This window comes from Nicotiana sylvestris, chromosome 3 (assembly GCF_000393655.2).
Source record: "Nicotiana sylvestris chromosome 3, ASM39365v2, whole genome shotgun sequence".
NCBI classification, from domain to species: domain Eukaryota; kingdom Viridiplantae; phylum Streptophyta; class Magnoliopsida; order Solanales; family Solanaceae; genus Nicotiana; species Nicotiana sylvestris.
In genome coordinates this window covers 147,918,973-147,940,995 of record NC_091059.1, presented here as the reverse complement: position 1 = coordinate 147,940,995, position 22,023 = coordinate 147,918,973, and the positions used below count along the sequence as shown (strand labels likewise).

Here is a 22,023-nt window from a genome sequence, read left to right as displayed (position 1 = left end):
AAACAAAAGAAACATGACTTTAGTAGGTAATTAGAATAATTGAATGATCATTTGAGATAAATTCTATTTGTAACTCCATCTCTTTTTTGTTTCACGTTTACATACTCTCCCCGGGACTAAATTGCACCCCTTTATTAATTAAAGATTTAAATGCACTTAATTCACTAATAATTGACCAAAAACCAGAATTACAATACAATTGAATTTTTCAATAGCCCCCTCGCTCCCTATGATCTAAAGTAGAAGGACTAAAGTCACTAAAAGGATAAAAGAATTGGATCCATAACGTCATAGTAGAAGAAGAAAGGGGCCAAAACGCAAAAGAAAGGAAAAGGAGCAGTGTCTAGATGCCACGTCGGATGGAGATGTATCTACAGATGGATGGATAAAGTCAGAACGAGTTCAGACCAACGCTGGCAATAATACTCACAATTCACAAACAATGGCGTCCATATCTATTCCTCTGGCGTATAAATCTCATTCCCTCAGTCGTTCCTCAAGTTATCGTCCTCACTTCACTACTCCACAATTTCACTTACCCATCCAAATCAAATGTTCAGGTACGATTCTAGCAATTATCTTTTCTTATATTCAAGTTGGATTCTCAATACTCTTCAAGTTGAATGGCATCTGAATATCATAATTTTCGATGTGATTACCGTTTGTTGCATCTGGGGGCAGCTACCAAGGAGGGTTCGGATAATGAGGAAAGCTCGTGTCAGTTCAAGCAACTTAGGAATGTTGCTTGTGGGTTCTTTGCTGTTTGGGCAGTGGCTAATTCTGTTTCTCCCGTAATTGCTGCGGGTCAGGTTGGGGAAATACCACACAGTTACTCTCTTGCTATGCGATTTCACATATTTCTTTGCATTTGATATATTTTATCTAATTTCAATGGTCGCAGTATTGATTGGTGTTGTAAACCACTGCATCTAGAATCCTTTTAATTTTTTAGTTTTTAACTCTTCAGCATGTTACTTAGGGTAGGTAGAAATATTTTGGTTGATCGATGGACGCATGACTTAAACCAAGAGCGCTGATACCAAGTTAAATTGTGTGAGCTAATTCCTGGAAAAAAAGATTATCGCCATTAAAGTTTTTAGTTTGTCAAATAAGTATCCTAATCCAAATGGCATAAGAAATTCAAAATCTAATTTTCCCAATCCACAAGCAGATTAACTCCTCTATAGATTCGGATTTTGCCATTCTCTTGATTGGTCATGAATTAGGATCTAAGACCAAAATTTGACTGGTTTATGTTAAAAGTTTGTTACCAAGTTTTACCTAAGTTGTCATTAGCTACATAAGTTAATATGTCAATGTTACCTCTCTTAAAAAACAAAAGAACCTATATAAAGTTCATGTGAAGGTGCTATAGTCTAGGTTGGATTGGACGAAGTTTGAAATATATGATGATTTACAGAAGTGCATGTGTGTACTATTAAAGGAGAGAAAACATCTTGGAGCTCGTGTTCCAAAGATAGGAAATAAGCCTATGTAGATTTTGACAGAGTAATCTATAAGGAGTTGTCATTGGTTAATATGAACATGGATGCAAGATTATCATTTGTTTACAATTTTGGGTTGATTTTGCAGAGATTGCCTCCATTGTCAACCGACCCAGATAGGTGTGCACGGGCCTTTGTTGGTAACACAATAGGTCAAGCTAATGGAGTTTATGACAAACCACTTGATCTGCGCTTTTGTGATTACACAAATGAGAAAAATAACCTCAAGGGGAAGTCACTTGCAGCAGCACTTATGTCTGGTGCAAAATTTGATGGTGCAGACATGACTGAAGTGATCATGTCTAAGGCTTATGCCGTTGGAGCTAGTTTTAAGGGTAAGTTAACATAACAATTTTTGTAGAAAACAAATCTCTGCTTGTGTTTTTAAAGCCTCCCAAGAAGCAATAGGCTAACAAAGAAATGCAGGAAATAAGGAACGAATGCATTTGATTGAATTATTACAAGTTATATTTGTGTACACATTCCTGTATGTGGTAATGAAAACCTAGTATTTCATGAGATATATGATGAGGGTCTTTTAACCAGCTTATAATAACTTATACAATGTCCATCAATTTGTAATTTGCCTCTAATGTCAAGGCTGGTTGGAACAGCAGGAATTATTTAGTAACTTGCACCATGATAGAGTACTTCTCAACTATTCCGTGTTTGAGCAAGATGAAATGGAAATTGATCATTGAATATCTCATATCTATGCTCTCATTATTGCCACACTCACTGAGTAATCAGAATAACTTTGTTATAGTCTACTTGCAAATGTACCATAAAAAGAATTTCTTTGATCACTCCCAGAAATTTTGACAAAAGAACTATGGATGAGAAGAATAATCATCAGATGGATATTGCATATCTGAATTTAAGACAGATTAAGTATATTTTTCTTTTTCCAGGTTTCTTATTTCTGTCTCTTCACTGAAGTAAAACCAATAAAAGCTGTTGCATTTATATTTGGGGTATGTTTTAGAAAATCGAAGGGGAGCCTTGGCGTAAATCGTAAAGTTGTTGCCATGTGACCAGGAGATCAGGGGTTCGAGTCATGGAAGCAGCCTCTTGCAGAAATGCACGGTAAGGCAGCGTATAATAAACCTTGTTGTCCGGCCTTTCCACAGATACCGTGCATAGCAGGAGCTTAGTGCACCGGGCTGCCCTTTTATACAACTACACAATGACAACAACGACCCAGTAGAATCCCACAAGTGGGGTCTGGGGAGGGTAGTGTGTACGCAGACCTTACCCCTACTCCGGGATGCCCTTTATACGTTTTAGAAAATCATAGTAGTATTGTCCTCCAAGGCTTTCTATGATTTTCTACAGTAGCCATGGGCAAAGTTTGACAACTACCATACTAATATGTTTCGCTGGAAGGGGCTAAAGAATGGCCGAAGCTTTCTGACTTTATGCCTTATTTGAAGAAATACATCTTTTCAAGGTTGGGAATCTGACTCTTCACTATTTACAGGGACAGACTTTTCGAATGCTGTTCTAGATCGAGTGAACTTTGAGAAAGCCAACCTCCAGGGAGCTTCATTTAAGAACACTGTACTATCAGGATCTACCTTTAATGATGCTCAACTTGAAGATGCAGATTTTGAGGACACAATAATTGGCTACATTGATCTTCAGAAGATATGTCTGAATAAAACTATTAATGAAGAAGGGAGAGTTAACTTGGGATGTAGATAACCGTTGTCCGTATGTTATTGTCCAGTTTTCTTGTACTTGATTCATCTTCCATGATCCCTGGAATAATTGAATGTAAGCTATTACTCATATATTTGTCATTTTGGTATAGCAAAGAGGGTGAGTTGTGCTGGTAAAGGCAACTAGGAGTCAGCTCTTCTCTTTTAATTTGAAGTTTATTAATTTACACTTTTTGTACATGATACTCTAGTTAAGCTTCACATGTTCAACCTGATGGACTTAAGTTGGTTTTCTAGAAGCAAATCATACTCTGAAATTTGCTCCTCGACCAGTGATTTGTTATTGTTGTTTGTGGATAAGAAATATGCATCAGGTAACGTGGTTGGGGGACTATCAGAGGGATAATATGGAATATCATGTCTAATTGCAAAAAACTAAGGTATCTAAACTCGTGATTGATTTAAAGTGTCAAAAGCTTTAGCTCCCGTTTGGCCATAAAATTTGGGAGTTTTTTTTTTTTCAAATATTTATAGATTTTAACCTTTTTAGCAGATTTTGAACAAAATTTTCGAATCCCAAAAACAACTTTATAGTAGTTTTTGTTGAAGTTTTCTAGTTATAAAACGTCAAATTCTTTTCAAGTAAAATACATGTCCAAACACAATTTAAACTTTCAAGAATCTTTTTTCATATCATCTTCAAAAACTTGTATTTTTCAATTTTCAATCAAATTTATGTACAAACGCTAGCTTAAATTTGACTATTTCCCGTAATATATGTTTTCCTTTGCCCTGTTCTGTCAATGTTAGTTTTTTGACATTAACTGTCAAGTCAAAGTGTTCGAAATAATACACCCCTTGTTTTCTCTTTTTCACTTCCTTTATCAAGGCTGTCTTTGATGTGAAAAGTCCCCCCCAAAAAAAAGAGGAAGGAAGAACATTTGATAGAAGAGTCTGGGAAAGTTCCAATACAAAAACTAGCATATTCCTATAGTAAGATCTAAGGGGTGTATCTCATATCCATATTTGCCAAAGCGTAAAAGAAGAGATTCCTCTCCTGTACTAGTTGTTCTATGAATATACCTTGCCTCACTTGACAACCCATAACATCAATCTGAATGCCAATTTCCAAAGGAAAGCATCTACCACAGGTGCCTTTCTTCAGCCAAGCTGCTGACATGCAGACATATTTGCAGCAACCTGCAACAACCAAGCGCAGTAATGGCGAAGGTCTTCTACTCACCCTTAGTTCATCTGCTTGGCGCATTGCTTTTCGTCCTTACACCAATTCTCACTCAAGGTAAGCAAGTCCTTTTTATTATCAGCTCAAAGCATTCAAATGCATGTCACTGAGTTTAATAACATGTGCTTCATATATTTACACTGTCTCAGTGGATATAATTAGAACTTCTCTTTTTGTAATAGGAGTTGAAGGAACAATTGGTATCAATTATGGCACAGTGGCTGACAACCTCCCTCCACCAGTCCAAGTCGCGCGCTTCCTCCTTGAATCCACCTTTATCAGTCGCGTGAGACTCTTTGATGCCAATCCAGAAATCTTGAAAGCATTTGCTCGCACTGGTATTGCAGTGACTGTAAACGTTCCCAATGACTTAATTCCGCACCTTCTCAAGTTAAGTTTTGCCCGACAATGGGTGGAATATAATGTCCTGCCTCACGTCCCTGCCACCAACATAGTAAGAATACTTGTTGGCAATGAAGTAATTTCAACTGCCAACAAGTTACTTATTGGGAGCCTAGTTCCTGCTATGGAAACACTCCACGCTGCCATTGTTGAAAGATCCTTGGACCGTCTCATCCAAATATCTACACCACATTCATTAGGCATACTCGCAAGTTCAAGCCCACCTTCCACTGGGAAATTTAGACCAGGATATGACATCCATATTCTCAAGCCATTGCTTGACTTCCTCAGAGCTACTAATTCACCATTCATGATAAATCCATATCCATTTTTCGGTTCTTCTGAAAACACACTAGATTATGCACTCTTCAGACCTAATCCAGGAGTGTTTGACGAAAACACACGACTCACCTACACGAACATGCTGGATGCACAGTTAGACGCTGTCTACTCGGCCCTAAAGCTCTTGGATTTCGAAGATATAGAGATTGTTATTGCAGAAACTGGATGGCCATCGAAAGGAGATCCAGGGCAAGCTGGAGTAGACGCTGAAAGCGCCGCGGAATACAACAGAAAGCTCATGCAACACGTGATGTCTGGTGTTGGGACACCACTAATGCCTCACAGGACATTTGAAACGTACATTTTTGCACTCTTCAATGAGGATTTAAAACCAGGGCCAGCTTGTGAAAGAAATTTTGGATTGTTCAAGCCTAATATGACTCCAGTTTATGACATAGGAATCCTACGTCCAACGGTAGCTAATGCCGCCAATGCTGCTGTGCCCGTCACTGATCATGGTCACACTAATAGTAGAACATATTTGTTAATACTCCTGTACGTGTGCTTGATGTGTCTGTAAATTTGGCTCTGGTCTGCAGGCAAAAGTGATTCCATCGTATTCGACCCCAAAGGCTGCACCTATGAATCCAACAACACCTGCACTTGCTAAAGGAAAAAGATGGTGTCTTCCGAAACATTGATTATTGTCTACACTCCAGTAGGTGGTCTGGTCGTGCAAGGGGGTGTTGGAGTGGGTTAGAGTCCTACATTGGTTAGGCAATGGACTGATACTGATAGTCTCCTTATGAACTTTGGTAATCCTCGCCTCATGAGCTAGCTTTTGGGGTTGAGTTAGGCCCAAGTGTCATATCTTTACATGGTATCAGAGTCAAGTTTGTTCCCGTTTGAGCCCCTATAATATATTCAGTTGGTGGTCTGGGCATGCGAGGGGACACATTGATTGGGGAATGGGCTGGCGGTCTCCTTATATGGACTTGGACAATCCAAGCTAGTGGAAGTATGGTTATGATTGTAATTTTAAAGGAAGTGGAGCCGTCATCACTAGAGATCCAAGTAAGTTGGGGTGGTTAAGTTGCTTTGATTTTAAATCATGTTGTGAGAGCTTAATGATTCGATTCCTTTGTATAATTGTATCTTGAAATTTCAGGCTACGGAAAGTGGAAATATTGAAGGAGTGTTTTGGAGCAAAAGAACTACCGTGTATAGAAGATATACTAACCAAAAAAGTAATTATAAGCTAGTTTGATGAGTTTTTATAAGCGTAGTCAATCACCCTCTAAATTTCTTTTGATTGCTCAAATTTGAAATAAGAAAATTTACATTTGGCTTTGTGAAATAAGACATATGCGAAGCAGATTTAGTTTCACTCATTAACGATCTATCTTCTTCATACTTTTCACTTGCGATTGTCCTTCTCTTTAGCCCGCGATTCTTAATCCTAACATTACCAGAAATAACTATAGCTTCATAAAGTGGAACTTCAAAGATATATAATAGTGAAAAGGTTCAAATATGCCCCATATTATTTTAAAAGGATCAAATTTGTCCTCCGTTATACTATTAGTCTAATAATACCCTTGACGTTATAAAAGTATATCAAAATTGCCCTTCAACCGTTAACCCCTCCACCATGGCCACCACCAAACCTGCGTGGGCTAACATTTGTATGAGGTGGATGCCATGTGGCACCTGACCACCCAACCCAATTTTATCCCCTCCTCTCCCGCCACACTCTACTTTCCCAACATTATAAACTCACCTTAATTACTCTACGGTGAACTATGTTTCCTTCTCTCTTCAAAATCAAAACTTGAATCCAATTATATTTCTAATTATCTATAACTAACAAATCTGGGATGTGGGAAGGCAGACGTTGAATTATACCCAAATGGCAGACGTTGCAGAGATAGTAATAGAAAATCTTGTACTTCAATTTTCAAGAATTCTTACTTCTTATTTCCAATGTTTATTACAAATAGAATAGGAAGTTCGTAGAATAACTATGCTACTAGGATTAGCGAATTTTGAAAATCTCTCATATGTTGAATTCTGTTGAGAAGCTAAAATTGAAGGAATCAAATTTTTATTTGGTGAACCTGTGAAAAAAACTTGTGAATGAAGACTAAAACAAAGCCCGTAGACCAGAGAGCTTCTTATCATGCTTTCTTGTGAAGTAATTACACCAGGGAGATAAATAATAGTACAAAAATTGCACCTTACTTATATAAACAATTTCCTATTTTCCTTCTTCGACGAGAATAATTTTCAAGAGAAATATGAATTTGTGGGTGTTGAAGTTAAAAACTTAAAATTGGAGACTAGCCAGTGAAATTTGGCATTTGTAAGTGATTTTTGTATGGCGAACTATATTTTTGTTTCTATTTTTGAAAAATGGAATATGAACTAATCGGCTATGGTGGTGAAAAATAAGGATGGAGAAGCGAAGTATTTGGGGAGAGGGTTAAGTGGGGTTAGGCTGGCAGGCCACATGGACATGGGATGGTGTTAGCCATGGTGGAGGGAATTAACGGTTAAAGGGCAATTTTGAACCATTTTTGTAACACTAGGGGCATTGTTTGTCCGATACGGAGTGTAAATTGATTCTTTTCGAATAATAGAGGGGTATATTTGGCCTTCACCGATATATAATATAGAAAAAATGCACGTTTGTTCCCTGGGTTAACTATAAATTTCAACTTTGCAACTTAAATTCAATTGAAAAGCATATTTTATAGTCTTTCCGTTGATGGATTCTTACTATTTTCACATATTGCACTTTTTAAACAAGGCGAGTAGTGGGGTGTAACTTTGTTAATTTCACTCTATATATAGTATGCAATAATATATTAAATCCAGACATTTTGGAAGGGCTGCTATCGATCTGAGCGGTCATTTTACCAATCTTAAGCTAGTGTTTGGATATAGATTTGATTGAAACTCGAAAAAAATAATTTTTGAAGTTGTATTGAAAAATAATTTTTGAAAGTTGAAGTTGTGTTGAAAAATAATTTTTGAAAATTGAAGTTGTGTTGGTGAAAATACAATTACAGTTGAAAAATAAAAAAAATATCTTCAAGCTGAGGCGCGAGATTAGAATAGTGAGGCCGATGCTCTGTCTAACTTGGGTTCGTCGGTCGATGTCGACGAATTCAGTACAACTCATGAAGTCAGTAATAGAAGAAGGCCATGCCAAAGTAAATTCGACGAGTTTAACTTGGGATTGGAGGAACAAATACATAATCTACTTGAAAACCGAAAAACTGCCTTCGGATCACAAAGAATCGAGGTCCCTGTGTACAAAGGCTAGCAGATCTAACTTGGTCGAATAGGCTTTGTTCAGAAGAACATTCGACGGCCCGTTAGCCAGATGCTTGAGATCGGGAGATACCGAATATGCCTTGAGAGAAGTTCAAGAAGGCACTTGCGGGAACCATTCGAGGGCGAAATCTTTGGTTCGAAAATTAATTAGGGTCGGCTATTATTGGACCGAAATGGAGAAGGATACAAAGGACTTAGTATGAAAATACAATGGCTGCCAGAGACACGCACCAATGATCCATCAACCAGGAGAGTTGCTCCACTCGGTCTTGTCCCCGTGGCCATTTATGAAATGGGGAATGGACATCGTCGATCTCCTGCTGTGGGCACCCGGTAAGGCTCAATTCATACTATTCATTATCGATTATTTTTTCAAATCGGTCGAAGCTCGAGCGTTCGAGAAAATATAGGAAAAAGAAGTCATTGACTTCATCTAGGACCACATAATATGTCGATTTGGGATATCGGCCGAGATCGTTTGCGATAATGGGAAATAATTCATCGGCAGCAAGGTAAATAAATTCTTCAAAGATACTATCAACACCTTATCACCCTAGTGGGAACGGATATGCAGAATCAACAAACAAGACCATACTTCAAAAACTGAAAAAGAGGTTGACCGATGCCAAAGGGAAATGGAATGAAATCCTGGCTGAAGTCCTATGGGCATACCATACGACCTCGAAGTCTAGTACCGGTGCCACCCTATTTTCATTAGTCTACGGGGCCGAAACCTTAATACCAATCGAAGTAGGAGAGCCGAGCCTCAGGTTCCAATATGCGACAAAAGGGTCAAACGGCAAGGCCATGATCACGAGCCTAGAACTATTGGATGAAAGGCGGGAGGCCGCCCTAGTCTGGTTGGCCACCCAAAAACAGCTAATAGAAAGATACTACAACTGAAGAGCCAACCTACGACACTTTAAGATTGGGTACTTGATATTGAGAAAAGTAACAATACACAGCCGGAACCCGAATGAGGGGAAGCTGGGACCGAATTGGGAAGGACCATATCGAGTCATCGGAATTACCGACAAAGGCTCGTACAAAACCGAAGCAGGAAATAGTGTATAACTACCGAACAACTGGAACGTGACACACTTAAAGTGGTACTACTGCTAAGGTAGGAACTCAATTACTCTTTAATCATGTTATGAATCGGACTAACATTTATAGGTAAACGACCAAGGATGGATATGGATGATAGGTCTGAAAGCACGCGTTGTACTCTTTTTCCCTTCAACCGTTTTTTCTTTCCAAAATGAGTTTTTTGGCAAGGTTTTTAACGAGGCAACAATACAACATGCTAACCTAGATTTGAAGGCCGATCTCAAATCGGAGTCAATGGGCACTCACTTCGCATCAACAGTATCGGAGCCCTCTCAAGCTCGACCTCGAATACTTGGGGCCATTACCTTAGGATTAAGGATTTTAGCAAGGAAAAATTTAACAAAGAAAAAAAGGAAAACCTTGTATGTTAGAAGCTGAGGTTTGGTAGTTAGGATTCATTGTAAGGGCCAAAAAGTCATATGAACCGTGCCCACATAGTCCACTTTAGCCACGATACAAGGCTTTACGCGTTTTCGATCTTGTACTTTACACACTGAAATGAAAGAAAGTTTCGCCTTGCTATTACGTGTTTTCTTATTTCTTTAATTTTGGATCCTAAAAGCCCACGGGTTGCCTTTACTCGGGGACTATTGATCCCATGAGCTACTCCTACTCAGGGATTATCACCCGAAGAAAGTTCGGACAATCCGGGCTACCGATTCTCCAATGCACCAAACCTTTTAGGCGGTGCCCAAATATAAAAGGCTACGGCTACCCTAAAAACGGCTTGGAGACGTCCGAAGCTCGTAATGAAAAAGTAAGGCCTTTATAAAAACTTGAAACCTACAAAAAGTTTACCCTCGGCAAAAGTATCGTCTAAAATCACTTAAGCATCTTGAAAATCTTTCGGCACCGAGGTCTCAAAGCCTGAACCTCTGAAAAACGAACTCCCCATAATTACTTTTGATTCTATGCTAAGGTATCAAAAACATTACATGAATAGAAATTATAAAAAGATGCTAGAAAAGTAAAGACACGATATTGCCAAAAGGGAAAATTCCATACATATATATATATATATATATATATATATATATATATATATATACAAAGACTCGACATAACAGCCTAAATAATGTACATAAGGAAAAACAAAAACTAAAAAGATGTTAAGGCATCTACGCCTGGTCTTCACCACCAGAATCATCAGCACCCTCGGGCTCATAGAGCTCCTTTTCCTCTGCCTCGAGACTCTTGGCTTTCTCAATTTCGGCTGATAAGTCAAAACCTCGGGCGTGAATCTCTTTGAGGGTCTCTTTTTTTAAGACCCCGTAAAATTTTACCTGAAAATTCCAAATTTCGTAGTGCCGAGATAGGCTTATATGATAGGCTTATGGATAGTGCGCTGAGGAGTTAAAGGAAAATGGTAGCAGAATAAGGCATTTCCAGGCCCACTATGCAGTCACAAAATCACTCTACGGGCCGCAGAATGGCCGCAGAGTGAAGCAGAAACTTGAGCAACAATTGTGGACCAATTCGCGGCCCATTATGTGGCCGCACAATGATTTCACGGGCCGCACACTGATCGCAAATTTAGCATGAAATTTTTTTGGAGGGAGGTTCTGCGGCGCATTATGCGGCAGCAGAGTGGGGCAGACTTGCCCAATTTTGGAGGGCCATTTTGTGGTCCATTTTGTGAATCGCAAAAGCATTATGCAGTCGCATATACGGCCGCAGACCTGTGTCGGGGATCCTATTTTTTTTCTAATTTTTGAACTCGACCCATTTCAATAAAACACCTTGGGAGGTCATTTTAGAAGGAAAATCATATGTTTCTAGAGAAAGGGGTGGCATAGAGTGAGAAAGGGAGTTCCTAAACTTTACCCACCAATTCCTACTCAAATCTTGGAAAATTAACAAGGAAAGTGCACTAGGCCTTCATCCTAGAGGTAAGATTCTACACCCTAATTAATTTCAAAAATTTATCTAAAAATAGGTAATTAGCAAGACAATTCTTAGGTGTGGGAGTTGTTTATTTTATATGCATATGTTAACAAAGGGTGTAGGAAGATTGTGAGCTAAAAATAGTAAAAAATGGGTTGTGGAAGATGGAATCCTCCATAAAAAGTGTTTTGAAACCTTAATGCACATCTAGCATTTGATAGAATGCTCAAATGAGCTTGAACATGATCATCTCCCTAATTTTAGTTCAATTTATTATATTTCTAAAATAAATTGAAGTTTCTAAGAATTCCGGAATATTTTAGAGTTTAAGGAAGCTCAATTGAGATATGTTGTATAAAACCCTTTTCTTAGAATTGAATTCCACGGTGTTCATGTAAGTTATGTAAGTCCCAAATTGATCATTATAAAAATGGTCATTCCGAATATGCTTGTGTTGAAAGATATATGTTCAGTTTGTATTCCAAATGCTTTTATCATGTTATCTTATCATTCGAGGATGTGTTCAAAGTATGGGATGGGTGTTAAAAATATTAAGACTTCAAGTCAAGTTCGAATGAAGGTTGTTATGTTAAATTGTGTGAAAAGTCTCTATGTGCCTAAGATTCTAAATTGCTCACATGTGTATTTAAAGTCTTGAATGGAAAACCTTGTTGTTGTTGATGATGATACTGATGTTTGAATGTGGAAAAAGACTTGAATTATGAAATACGGTCAAGTGCCAAGAATGATATTATAATTGTGGAAACTAGTGCCAATAAATTGAAGAGATGTGAAAGAAGTATGAAGTGAGATGATTGATAGAAAAGGGTAATGTCTCAGGCAGGGACGGCCTAGCCAATCGGGCCGTGATCGGATGCCAAGCCGCACACATGGTGGTGATTGTGCTGGAAATTATAATTGAAATTGTGATTGTGGTTGATGTCTCAAATGAGGTGTCCTAGCCGATCGGACCGTGATCGAACTAAATGTAAAAGTACAGTGGTCTAGTGAATGATGGTATATCGGTACTAAAGATCTCTCAACTTAAAAATATGGAAATTTACTTGAAAACTTATGTGGTTCTTAACTTGATATTTTGGTATTGTTTGAGGCTTCTTTTGATTTCATTATTGTCCTCCCTTTATATTATTATTCATTCTATTGAGATGATGTTTAGTTATACATACTAGTACTATTTTTGTCGGGACGCTGCATCTTTATTGGTGCAGGTAGTTCTACAGTACGCAGTAATATCAGTGATAGTAGTACACCCTCCTCCCAGCAGACTTGGTGAGTCCCACCTCACTCCGGGATCATGTATCTTTTGTTCATTATGTTATCATGTTTTGAGGTATAGCCGGAGCCTTGTTTCCGTCACTATCATTGTACTTCTTTGTATCTATTAGAGGCTTCGTAGACATAGTGTGGGTTGTATATCGGTGTTGGAGAAAGTCAAACAATTCATGTTATGTTTATATCACTTGTTCTACTTCAGACTATGAAAGTGTGTGTATTTTGAGACATTAAAAAAGAAGTAACTAATGGAAATGATTTGGTATTGTATACATGATCTCCCTATTGTCTAATTAATGACAATATATCTTCTCTTTGTTCATGGGTGAGTTTGGGTAGAAACTTTTATTTCAATAAGACATATTGTAACATGCATATCAAGGCAATACAAACTTATTTCTCTGTTTTCTAATTATTGCAAGGTATTGACTTTACTTTTGTTCTTTGTTCTTGACTGGCCTCGAGTCAAGGACCCAACCGAGGCAGAAACTATTGCCCAATCCAAGACTAAGCTAGGCCATAACGGCACGACTGGTTTGATTACTCATTGTGTCTTTAACTTATTTATCTAACATTTTTGATCATTTGTGTTGAATCAATCTACATATCTTTTAAACCGCGTACAAATTCAATTGTTATCTAGTTTAAGGGTAAACAGGGTCTGATCAAACCTCTTTAAAAATTACATCCCTGCCTCTCGTCTAACTCGAGTTATACCACTCCTTTGGTAGTTGTTTACCTCGAAAAATGTGAGTAACAATTAAATGTGATTTGTGGTTTTAAAGATATGTAATTTATTCCAATACTAGTGAGTATACCAATAACATTCTATTTAAGTAAGAATAATTGATGAACCAAACCACTATTGTTAGAGTAATGGGGACCTCGAGCTCGATTATCTCGGGGGCCTCGAGGTAAGTCAAGAGCAATAAAATATGAACAGTAAAGTAAAAACAATAAAGCTAAAGAACAATTATGGAGCATAGTAAATGAGAAAAGCAGAGTAAAATGTTCTATTGCAGTGAATGAGATGATCTTTACAAATGATTGGAGTCCCCTTTATATAGGAGGGGAAAACCCTAATATAGTACATTCCCAATTATGGTAAAGATTCTATTGGTACAGTATATAACAACCTAGTATGGACTCGTACTATTTCATACAAATCTTATCCTTTAGTTTATGCCCTGATCCACGTGTCCTTGAGAAATTCCTGCTCTTTCTTGAGTGTCATCAAAATTGTACTGCCCTTGAGGCAGATCATGACGGGTCTATAATTCACTCCTTCGAGGTATGCATTTTCCAGTCAGATCTGGTCTTTACTTCGTGCTGCCCGAACTCGAGCCCGGGGTACCGTTAAGTCCTCGAAGTCGAGCTCTCCGATTTTGATCGTATACAAATAGTCCCCGCGTTTCTTAGAATGAAATGATATGAAACAATTTGAATTCCCGAAGTCCTTTATGATGCCATCACTTTTATGATGTAAGCATTGAAATGACCGAAGCGTCCCGTCGGTTCTCTTCCCAAAAGCATTAAATGCACGTCAGAGCCGGTCGACCATCAATATTAATGAACCGTCGTCGCCTTCCTCTATATATATACTTGTTTTCTCTTCTCATTAAGAACTTTTCCACCTTGAAACATCTATTTTCCTCTATACGTTTCCTTTTCACCACCAGTTCCTCCGCCATATTAGCTCAAAACCTTGCCGATTTATTCATTTCTTCCTTCTTTTTCTAAAGAACTGATGGCAAAAACTTCCAAGTCCGTTCCTCAGAAAAAAGGAACCTCCACCATTCCTTAGAAAGAAGGAACCTACTCTTCTACTTCCCATCCGGCCGGTGGTAAACTGCCGGCGCTTCACGAGATCGTACCGAGCAATTTTCTTTATAAAAGGACTTTATAATCGAGAACCCTCCCGACGTCCCCGGCTGTCGAGGGCATGCATCGGGATACATAAGGTCAATTGAGAAAGAACACCTCGATGCTATGAAGAGAGAGTTTAAATGGGAAGAGAAGGTTGTTCTGCAAATACCTTCTAGTGAGGAGGACATCACAACTTACATAGAGGGGTTCCTGAGTGTGTATACATACCCATTTACGTTGGGTCCCCTCGACCCGCTCTTGCTTGAATTCTGCCGAAGATATCAAGTCACCCTGGGATAGATTCATCCGTCCTTTTGGCGGATTGTAATAATGATGAGGTTCTTCATCGAAAAGGTCGGGCTCAAGTTCACCCTTAGCCACCTCATTCGATTATATCGACCTTAACATTTTGAGGTTTAATCAAACTCCAACGCCGATCAACCAAGTTCTTCTTCGCTAGTAACGAGGAAGGAAAGGATCCAAATGGATGAGCCGGTTCATCCGAGTGAGGACCGTCAATGTTATTCCCAAGGAGTTCCTTCCGTTCCCCGAGAAATGGAACTTTAAACATGAGTTTAATTCTTTGTTTTAGTTTTTTTTCATAAATTTTGCTAAACTTCGCATAATTATTCCTTTCTCTTTTCCGCAACGGTTCTGTGGATGTCTAATGCGGTTCTCGACCTCGAGGACTAGGTTCACAAACTAGCTGCTAATTCAACATATGACATAACTCAAGTGGCGTGACTTGTCGAAGGGCAAGTGGGAAGCGAAACACCACGGTACGCGTCATAATGTTTCTTTTCTTATTAAGAATGTCTTTCTTCATGTGACCTGATTCCTCTATCACAGGTATTGTTGAGTTCTTCGAGATGGGGCCGCCCCCTTCTGGGGAGGAAGTAGGATCTTCGGTTCCAAAGCCAAAGGAGGATAACAAGAGAAAAAGATCCTCGATGATCGAGGACACTCAAAGACAAGAAGAGCCGGCTCGGAGGTCTAAGAAAAGAATCGTCATCAATGTGGATATAGACTTGGTCCACCAGTTCATGGATGATGATGGTGACGAGACGGAGGGTTCGACGTTGGTGACTCGAACCAGGAAATCTTCCAAGGCTATCAAGCCTGCTGACATCGGGGCCCCTAGCCTCGAGGAAGGAACTTTAAAAGAAAAAGAAGATGAAGGCCTTGCATCGCTTGACGTGGTAACTGCCTCTCAAACTTCTGGAAATACTCTAAAGGGAGCGAGCTTCGAAGCTTCTTTGCCTGAATAGAGCTCCTCGGGTGATCTCCCAGAGGCCACGACAGCAGGTTATTCCTCGTCATTTTCGTCCTTCTCCGAGGATGCCATTAGGGATGCTCAGAACTTGAAGACGTCCGAGATAGGCGGAGTCTAGAGTGAAAATGACCCCCTTCTAGGGTTGCTTTGCTGGGGTCGATGAGGCCGACCTAGTGGACGCGAGCTCAATCTTCGAGGAGGCTTAACATCTTTGCTTAATTGTAAGTTTTTAGTGGCACTGCAATATTTTCCAATGCCAAACTTTTTTTGTCTAATCGGTTATTCCTTTCCTTTCTGTAGGCCTTCGGCAAATTGAAAACTAAATTGCATCACTGTGAAGTCGAGTTGCGTAGAGCTTTGAATGAGGAAAAAAACCCTCAGGCTTCTCCTTGACAAAAAGGAGGAAGAACTGAAGCATCTTCAATCGGAGTTGACCAAAGCTCCTGAATATGAGAGTGAGTTAGAAAGGCAGGTAACCTTTGTTCTGAAAAAATACGGGCTACCTCTCCCATCTTTGGAGGCTAATACTTCAATGTCTCAGCTACAACAAAAGCTAGATATGATTGGGTAGCTCCGGGGCGAGGTAGATCAAGTTCGAGCTGAGTGCAATGAATGGAAGGCAAATATGGACACCCTCTTTATGGCTAAAAATGATGCACTGGCGAAGGTATCGGCCCTCGATGTTCAACTTCGGAATGCTCAAGGGAGCAACTTGGTTCAGGCTAGTAAAATAGCCAAGCTCGAGGTTGGTCGTGCGAAGCCCAAGGCCAAAGTTGTGGAAGTCCGGGCCGAAACCGGAGAAATACAAGCTAAGGCCGATAGGATGGTGGCCATATATTCGAAGGATGATACCGATGCTCAGATGGAGTTGAGGGGGGCTTCTGACCGAGAGAAAAGAAGCAATGACTATGCCCGACGCCGATCCCGGAGGGAGACCCTCGAAGAGGTCCATGCTAAGGGCGTCGATCTTTCCGAGGAGATAAAGAAAACTAAGGCAGATGAGGCTTATGCCAAATTTGTCCTTTCCTCTGATGATAATGATGACGTCAAAGATTATGAAGCTAAGGAGGTTGCCGAAGAAGCTACCCCCGGGGAAGAGGCTGGTCCCGGGGAAGTGACAGGTTCGGGGGGGAATGCCCCACTGGTGTAAGTAGAATTTTTTCTTTCTTTTTATAATTTTTTGCCTTGTAGGACTCCTGTGTAATATCGTTTTGTATATAAAAAAAAGAAAGGAGTTTCCTCGATCGTTTGTCTTCAATTTTTCTTCAAGGTTTGCTTGATTTTTGATGCTATAATCTCTGAGCGTTGATTCAAATTTGCGGTAGAATAGACCCTCAAGTTTTGTGTTTTGATCAACGATCCATAATAGGTTACTACTTAAGGTTCGATCTTCGAGCTAAGTTTAGCTCGGGATTTTTGAGTCCGAGCTGGGTAAGGTCTCGAGCATGGTGTGCTTCGGCCTTTAAGCTCTTTAACTATTTGCCCTTAGGCTCTTTAGGTTGGTGCTTAGGATTTTTTGGGTTGGCCCTTAGGCTCTTTAGGTAGAGCCAATTCCGCCTCTAAAATGGCTATAATTTTTCCCTATTTCTGGCTAAAGACTTAGTGAAAAATTTGGTATGCCTTAGCATGTACTTTTTGTATTCATATTTGTTCGATTTTTTCGAAGGTTCGATTGATTGGAACCTCATTTGTAATTTGATATGCAATGTTAATCTAATACCTTTTGAGGTTTCTTTGAAGGTTGATGTTATCGAAGCCTTTGCATTATTCGAGGGCTGATTTTATCGAAGCCCTTTATAATTTGCTTTTGCCGAGGGTAGCCTGATTTAACCGATTTTTTCGAAGTTTATGAAGGCCTTTTAGTTTTATGGCGGAATTCGGACGTCTCCGAGCTGCATTATTTCGGTCGTAGCCTTTTCATATGACCGTAGTGTGATGGCCTTGGTCTTAATATCGAGGGGATGCCTCTTTGAGGTCTTATGAGCTCGAGTGTTCCTCTTTGAGGTCTTATAAGTTCGAGTGTGCCTCATTGAGGTCTTATGAGTTTGAGTGTGCCTCTTTGAGGTCTTATAAGTTCGATTGTTCGATGTGTTGATTGTCGATGGCAGTCCCCGAGTATTCGGGTACCTTCGGTGTTTTGGCCCTTGGGCCGTTAAATGTGAAAATAATAGGCTTCTTCGAGGCACAAAGTTTTTTGATATAATAAGAATGCTTTTCAAATAGTTGATACATGCGTACATGTTGCCGCTTGGGGCTCGATTATTCTACATGGACATGATTCATTTGACCATATGGCCCATTACAACATTTTTCTATCGAAGCCCTCCTTGGCATGAATTGCTTTCTTCGAGAATGCGTCCTCCAAGGGTGATGCCCCCCCAGTGTTTGAGGCTGATTGAAAAGAAGCCTTGAATACTTATTGAATATTCCTTAGGTAGCATATAGGTGTTGCCTCATTAAAAACCTTGCCGATAAAACCTATTTCAGATAAAACCCGATCTAAGGGAAAAAAAGGCAACACATGCTTTAAAATCCAAGGTCTACGAGTTGAAAGGTGCGTCGATATTTCCAATCGAACGTCTGCAAGGACTTAGTTTTAAATACAAATGGAAAAGGGGAGAAGGTCATACCTTAGCAGTAATAGCGTTTGAGCAACGATACATTCCAATTGTTTGGTAGTTGTTTGCCTTCCATTGTTCTAAGTTTGTAGGATCCTTTCCCTACGACTCCGAGGACACGGTACGGTCCTTCCCAATTGGGGCCTAGTTTCCCTTCGTTTGGGTCTCGAGTGTTGAGAGTGACTTTCATTAAGACTAAGTCCCCGACTCTGAAATATCGAAGGTTCGTCCTTCTGTTGTAATACCTTTCGATCCTTTATTTTTGCGCGGCCATTCGAATTAATGCGGCCTCACATTTTTCATCTAGTAGTTCGAGAGAAGTGTTCATAGCTTCATGATTTGAGTCCTCAGTGGCATGCTGAAACCTGACACTTGGTTCCCTGACTTCGACTGGGATCAATGCTTCAGACCCGTATACCAAAGAAAACGGGGTCTCCCCCGTGCTCGACTTTGACGTCATTCGATATGCCCATAGCACCTCGGGTAATAGTTCTCTCCATTTGCCCTTTGCATCATCTAACCTTTTCTTTAAGTTTTGAATTATGGTTTTGTTGTGGTCTCAGCCTGACCATTTGCACTTGGGTGGTAAGGCGTTGATAGAATCCTTTTGATTTTATGGTTCTCAAGGAATTTTGTTACTTTGTTGCCGATGAATTGTTTCCCATTGTCACATGCTATTTCGGCAGGTATCCTGAACCAACATATGATGTGGTCCCATATGAAGTCGATGACTTCTTTTTCTCTTATCTTCTCGAAGGCCTGTGCTTCTACCCATTTTGAGAAGTAGTCAGTCATAAACAAAATAAATTTAGCTTTACTGGCATCGTTGGTAGGGGGCCAACGATATCCCCCATTTCATGAATGGCCATGGGGATAGGACCGAATGGAGTTGTTCACTGGGTTGACAGATCATCGGTGCAAATCTTTGGCATTTATCACACCTTCAAACGAACTCCTTGGTATCCTTTTCCATGTTATCCCAATAGTACTCGTTGATCACCTTGTAAACCAAAGAGTCGGCACCAGAATGGTTCCCACAAGTGCCCTCGTAGATTTCTCGTAATACATAATCGGTGTCCCCGGGTCCCAAGAATACTGCCATTGGTCCATAAAAGGTTCTTCTATACAACGTTCCATTTTCATCGAGTGAGAATCGAGCTGCTTTGGCTTGAAGTGTTCTCGACTCTTTTGGGTCCGTGGGGAGCTTCTCATGCTTCAAGTAGTCAATGTACTTATTCCTCCAATCCCACATTAAACTTGTTGAAATAATTTCTGCATAGCCTTCTTCAACCACCGACCTCAATAGTTGGACGACAGTCCCCGGGGCGATATCATCTTCTTCAACCGATGACCCCAATTTTGCAAGTGCATCGGCCTCGCTATTCTGTTCTCGAGGTACATGGTCCAATGTCCATTCCTTGAAGCGGTGCAATGTCACTTGAAGTTTGTCTAAGTACCTCTGCATTTGATTGTCTCAAACCTCGAAGCTCCCGTTTACTTGATTTACTACCAAAAGGGAGTCACACTTTGCCTCGATGACCTTAGCTCCAAGGCTCTTGGCTAGTTCGAGACCTGCAATCATGGCCTCATACTCGACCTCATTGTTAGTCAATTTTGAAGTTTTGATAGATTGCCTAATGACACTGCCCATAGGTGGTTTTAAAATGATGCTGAGCCCGAATCCTTTCACGTTCGAGGCACCATCTGTGAAGAGGGTCCATACCTCCGATGACGTACTTGTTTTTATCAAGAGTTCCTTTTTTACTTCGGGTACGATGGCAGGCGTGAAATTGTCCACGAAGTCTGCCAAAATTTAAGACTTGATAGTCGTTCGAGGCTGATATTTCATATCATACCCTCCAAATTCGATGGCCCATTTGGCCAGTCTGCCCGATAATTCGGGCTTATGCAAGACACTTCAAAGTGGGTACGTAGTCAATACACATATTGGATGGCATTGAAAATATGGTTTTAATTTCCTAGATGCGCTTATTAATGCAAGGGCTAACTGTCACGCCCCCTTTTTTCCTCTGCGGAGAAAGTCCAAGTTTCGACATTCATTGGGGTAATAACTCGTTTCCTTTTGGGAGTTGGGTATTTGCAGAGTCTCCACCTAACGGATTATGATGCATTAGGGCACCTAGAGCGATTAACTCTTGGATTGGTTTACATTACCAGAGATTTAGGGTAAGGGCTCGAAATAACTTTGAGGGGAAGGTGTTAGGCACCCCTCGCGGTCCACAACGGTGGATCCCGACTGAATATAACTTATGAATAAGTCCAATAACAAATAAATAGTTGAATCAAATAATTTGCAAGTAAAGTACGTTAGACGTTGTATAGATCAAATAATAAGACAAAGATTTTGAACAAGTTGTATATATATAAAACAAAGTTTTAAACAGAAGGGATTTTGGAAAAGGAGGGGTCCTAGGTTGGTTAGCCTACAGGATCACCCCACACAATGTCTTGTAAACACTCCTCAATGAGGGGCTACACATGACATTAGCGCGTAGTCATCATATCCCATATCTACTCTTCCCACCCCCTTAGTGGTTATTAAAGCGAGTGTTGGTTAGCGATCTTTATTGTGTGCTATTACCTGTCCCTTCTTAATGGTCCTGGAGGAAATTTATGACCTCTACCTATAGGCAGTTCTATACAGACCCCTAATATTTAAAGGCGAAAATACTAAGGCGGCAGGTAGGAACAAATAGGACCTTAGCACATAAGACATAAAAGAAGCAATTAGAGGCTCAAGTTTACCTCCACAAACAACACACATAAGCAGCACGACTCAAACACAAATAAGAGTCGTATTGTTAAACGGTATCCTAAGACATGATGTCTAAGTGAATATCAAGACATAGAAGATAAGTGGTTTATTTTTATAAACTCAGAAGTAATGGCCCTATCAGTTTGCCTGCTGATTTTAAGCCTGTTAATTAGAACAACATCAAGTAGCAGAAACTGTTTCAGAGTTGTAGGATTTGAAAATGCCTTATAGGCTTGCCTACATGTTGAATAGTGGTATCCTAAGAGCATGATAACTACGTTTGATATAGTAAAACCGTGGGCAGATTTTAAAACAAGATCTTGAGTTCCTATAGGCATGCTTTCTAATAGTAAATTAGAGCAGTACTCGAAAGAATTCATTTCAAGGAAAACAAATCACTAATTAGACCAGTTTCGAAACAAACTAATCATGAACTAGATTGACTTATTTAAACTAAACTGATTTTAGATCTATAGGCAAAATTTCTGATGTTGTTCCCTATAGGCATGATATCTAATTGTTAAGAACTGATGTTAGAAACTTGTAGGCATGATAACAAATGAAAACACATGTAAATACCTGTTATAACAGAAGTTGAACTATATCATATTCTATAGGCATGGTATCCACTTGTGAAGTTGATTTTAAGACCTATAAACATGATTTCTATTATTGGAACCACTTGAGACCTATATGCATGATTTCTAACATGGTAAGGCAAACATAGCAAATATAAAATCCTATAAGCATGGTTTCTACCCATATTACCCC

General features: G+C 39.7%; 3 protein-coding genes across 4 annotated transcripts; 2 read left to right on the top strand and 1 right to left on the bottom strand.

Moving 5' to 3' along the window:
• The first annotated feature begins 362 nt into the window (after nucleotides 1-362).
• Nucleotides 363-3,492, top strand: LOC104245347 (thylakoid lumenal 17.4 kDa protein, chloroplastic). Its single transcript, XM_009800938.2, has 4 exons — nucleotides 363-560; nucleotides 682-809; nucleotides 1,594-1,840; nucleotides 2,986-3,492. Exons 1-4 carry the CDS (start codon nucleotides 443-445, stop codon nucleotides 3,207-3,209), a joined length of 717 nt encoding a protein of 238 aa, XP_009799240.1. The 5' UTR covers nucleotides 363-442; the 3' UTR covers nucleotides 3,210-3,492.
• Nucleotides 3,493-3,905: 413 nt separating this feature from the next.
• LOC104245346 (glucan endo-1,3-beta-glucosidase) lies at nucleotides 3,906-6,334 on the top strand. 2 transcript variants are annotated; one of them, XR_715715.2, is made up of 3 exons: nucleotides 3,906-4,466; nucleotides 4,592-6,167; nucleotides 6,262-6,334. XR_715715.2 is itself a non-coding variant. In XM_009800937.2 (2 exons), the coding sequence occupies exons 1-2, from the start codon at nucleotides 4,388-4,390 to the stop codon at nucleotides 5,671-5,673; spliced, it is 1,161 nt and encodes a 386-aa protein (XP_009799239.1). In that variant the 5' UTR covers nucleotides 3,906-4,387; the 3' UTR covers nucleotides 5,674-6,241. The 2 variants fall into 2 exon arrangements, 1 of the variants encoding a protein (XP_009799239.1); XM_009800937.2 differs by lacking the exon at nucleotides 6,262-6,334 and having other exon boundaries at nucleotides 4,592-6,241.
• A 13,085-nt stretch (nucleotides 6,335-19,419) lies between these two features.
• LOC138888155 (uncharacterized) lies at nucleotides 19,420-19,941 on the bottom strand. Its single transcript, XM_070169971.1, has one exon. It carries the CDS (start codon nucleotides 19,939-19,941, stop codon nucleotides 19,420-19,422), a length of 522 nt encoding a protein of 173 aa, XP_070026072.1.
• Nucleotides 19,942-22,023: the final 2,082 nt, after the last annotated feature.

Excerpts from the sequence above, each read along its gene's own strand:
- LOC138888155 (XM_070169971.1), bottom strand. The coding sequence starts at position 19,941 with ATGCAGAGGTACTTAGACAAACTTCAAGTGACATTGCACCGCTTCAAG.
- LOC104245347 (XM_009800938.2), top strand. The coding sequence starts at position 443 with ATGGCGTCCATATCTATTCCTCTGGCGTATAAATCTCATTCCCTCAGT. Across the intron at positions 561-681 it reads CATCCAAATCAAATGTTCAG|CTACCAAGGAGGGTTCGGAT; the intron begins GTACGATTCTAG and ends ATCTGGGGGCAG. Across the intron at positions 1,841-2,985 it reads CGTTGGAGCTAGTTTTAAGG|GGACAGACTTTTCGAATGCT; the intron begins GTAAGTTAACAT and ends CACTATTTACAG.
- LOC104245346 (XM_009800937.2), top strand. The coding sequence starts at position 4,388 with ATGGCGAAGGTCTTCTACTCACCCTTAGTTCATCTGCTTGGCGCATTG. Across the intron at positions 4,467-4,591 it reads TACACCAATTCTCACTCAAG|GAGTTGAAGGAACAATTGGT; the intron begins GTAAGCAAGTCC and ends TTTTTGTAATAG.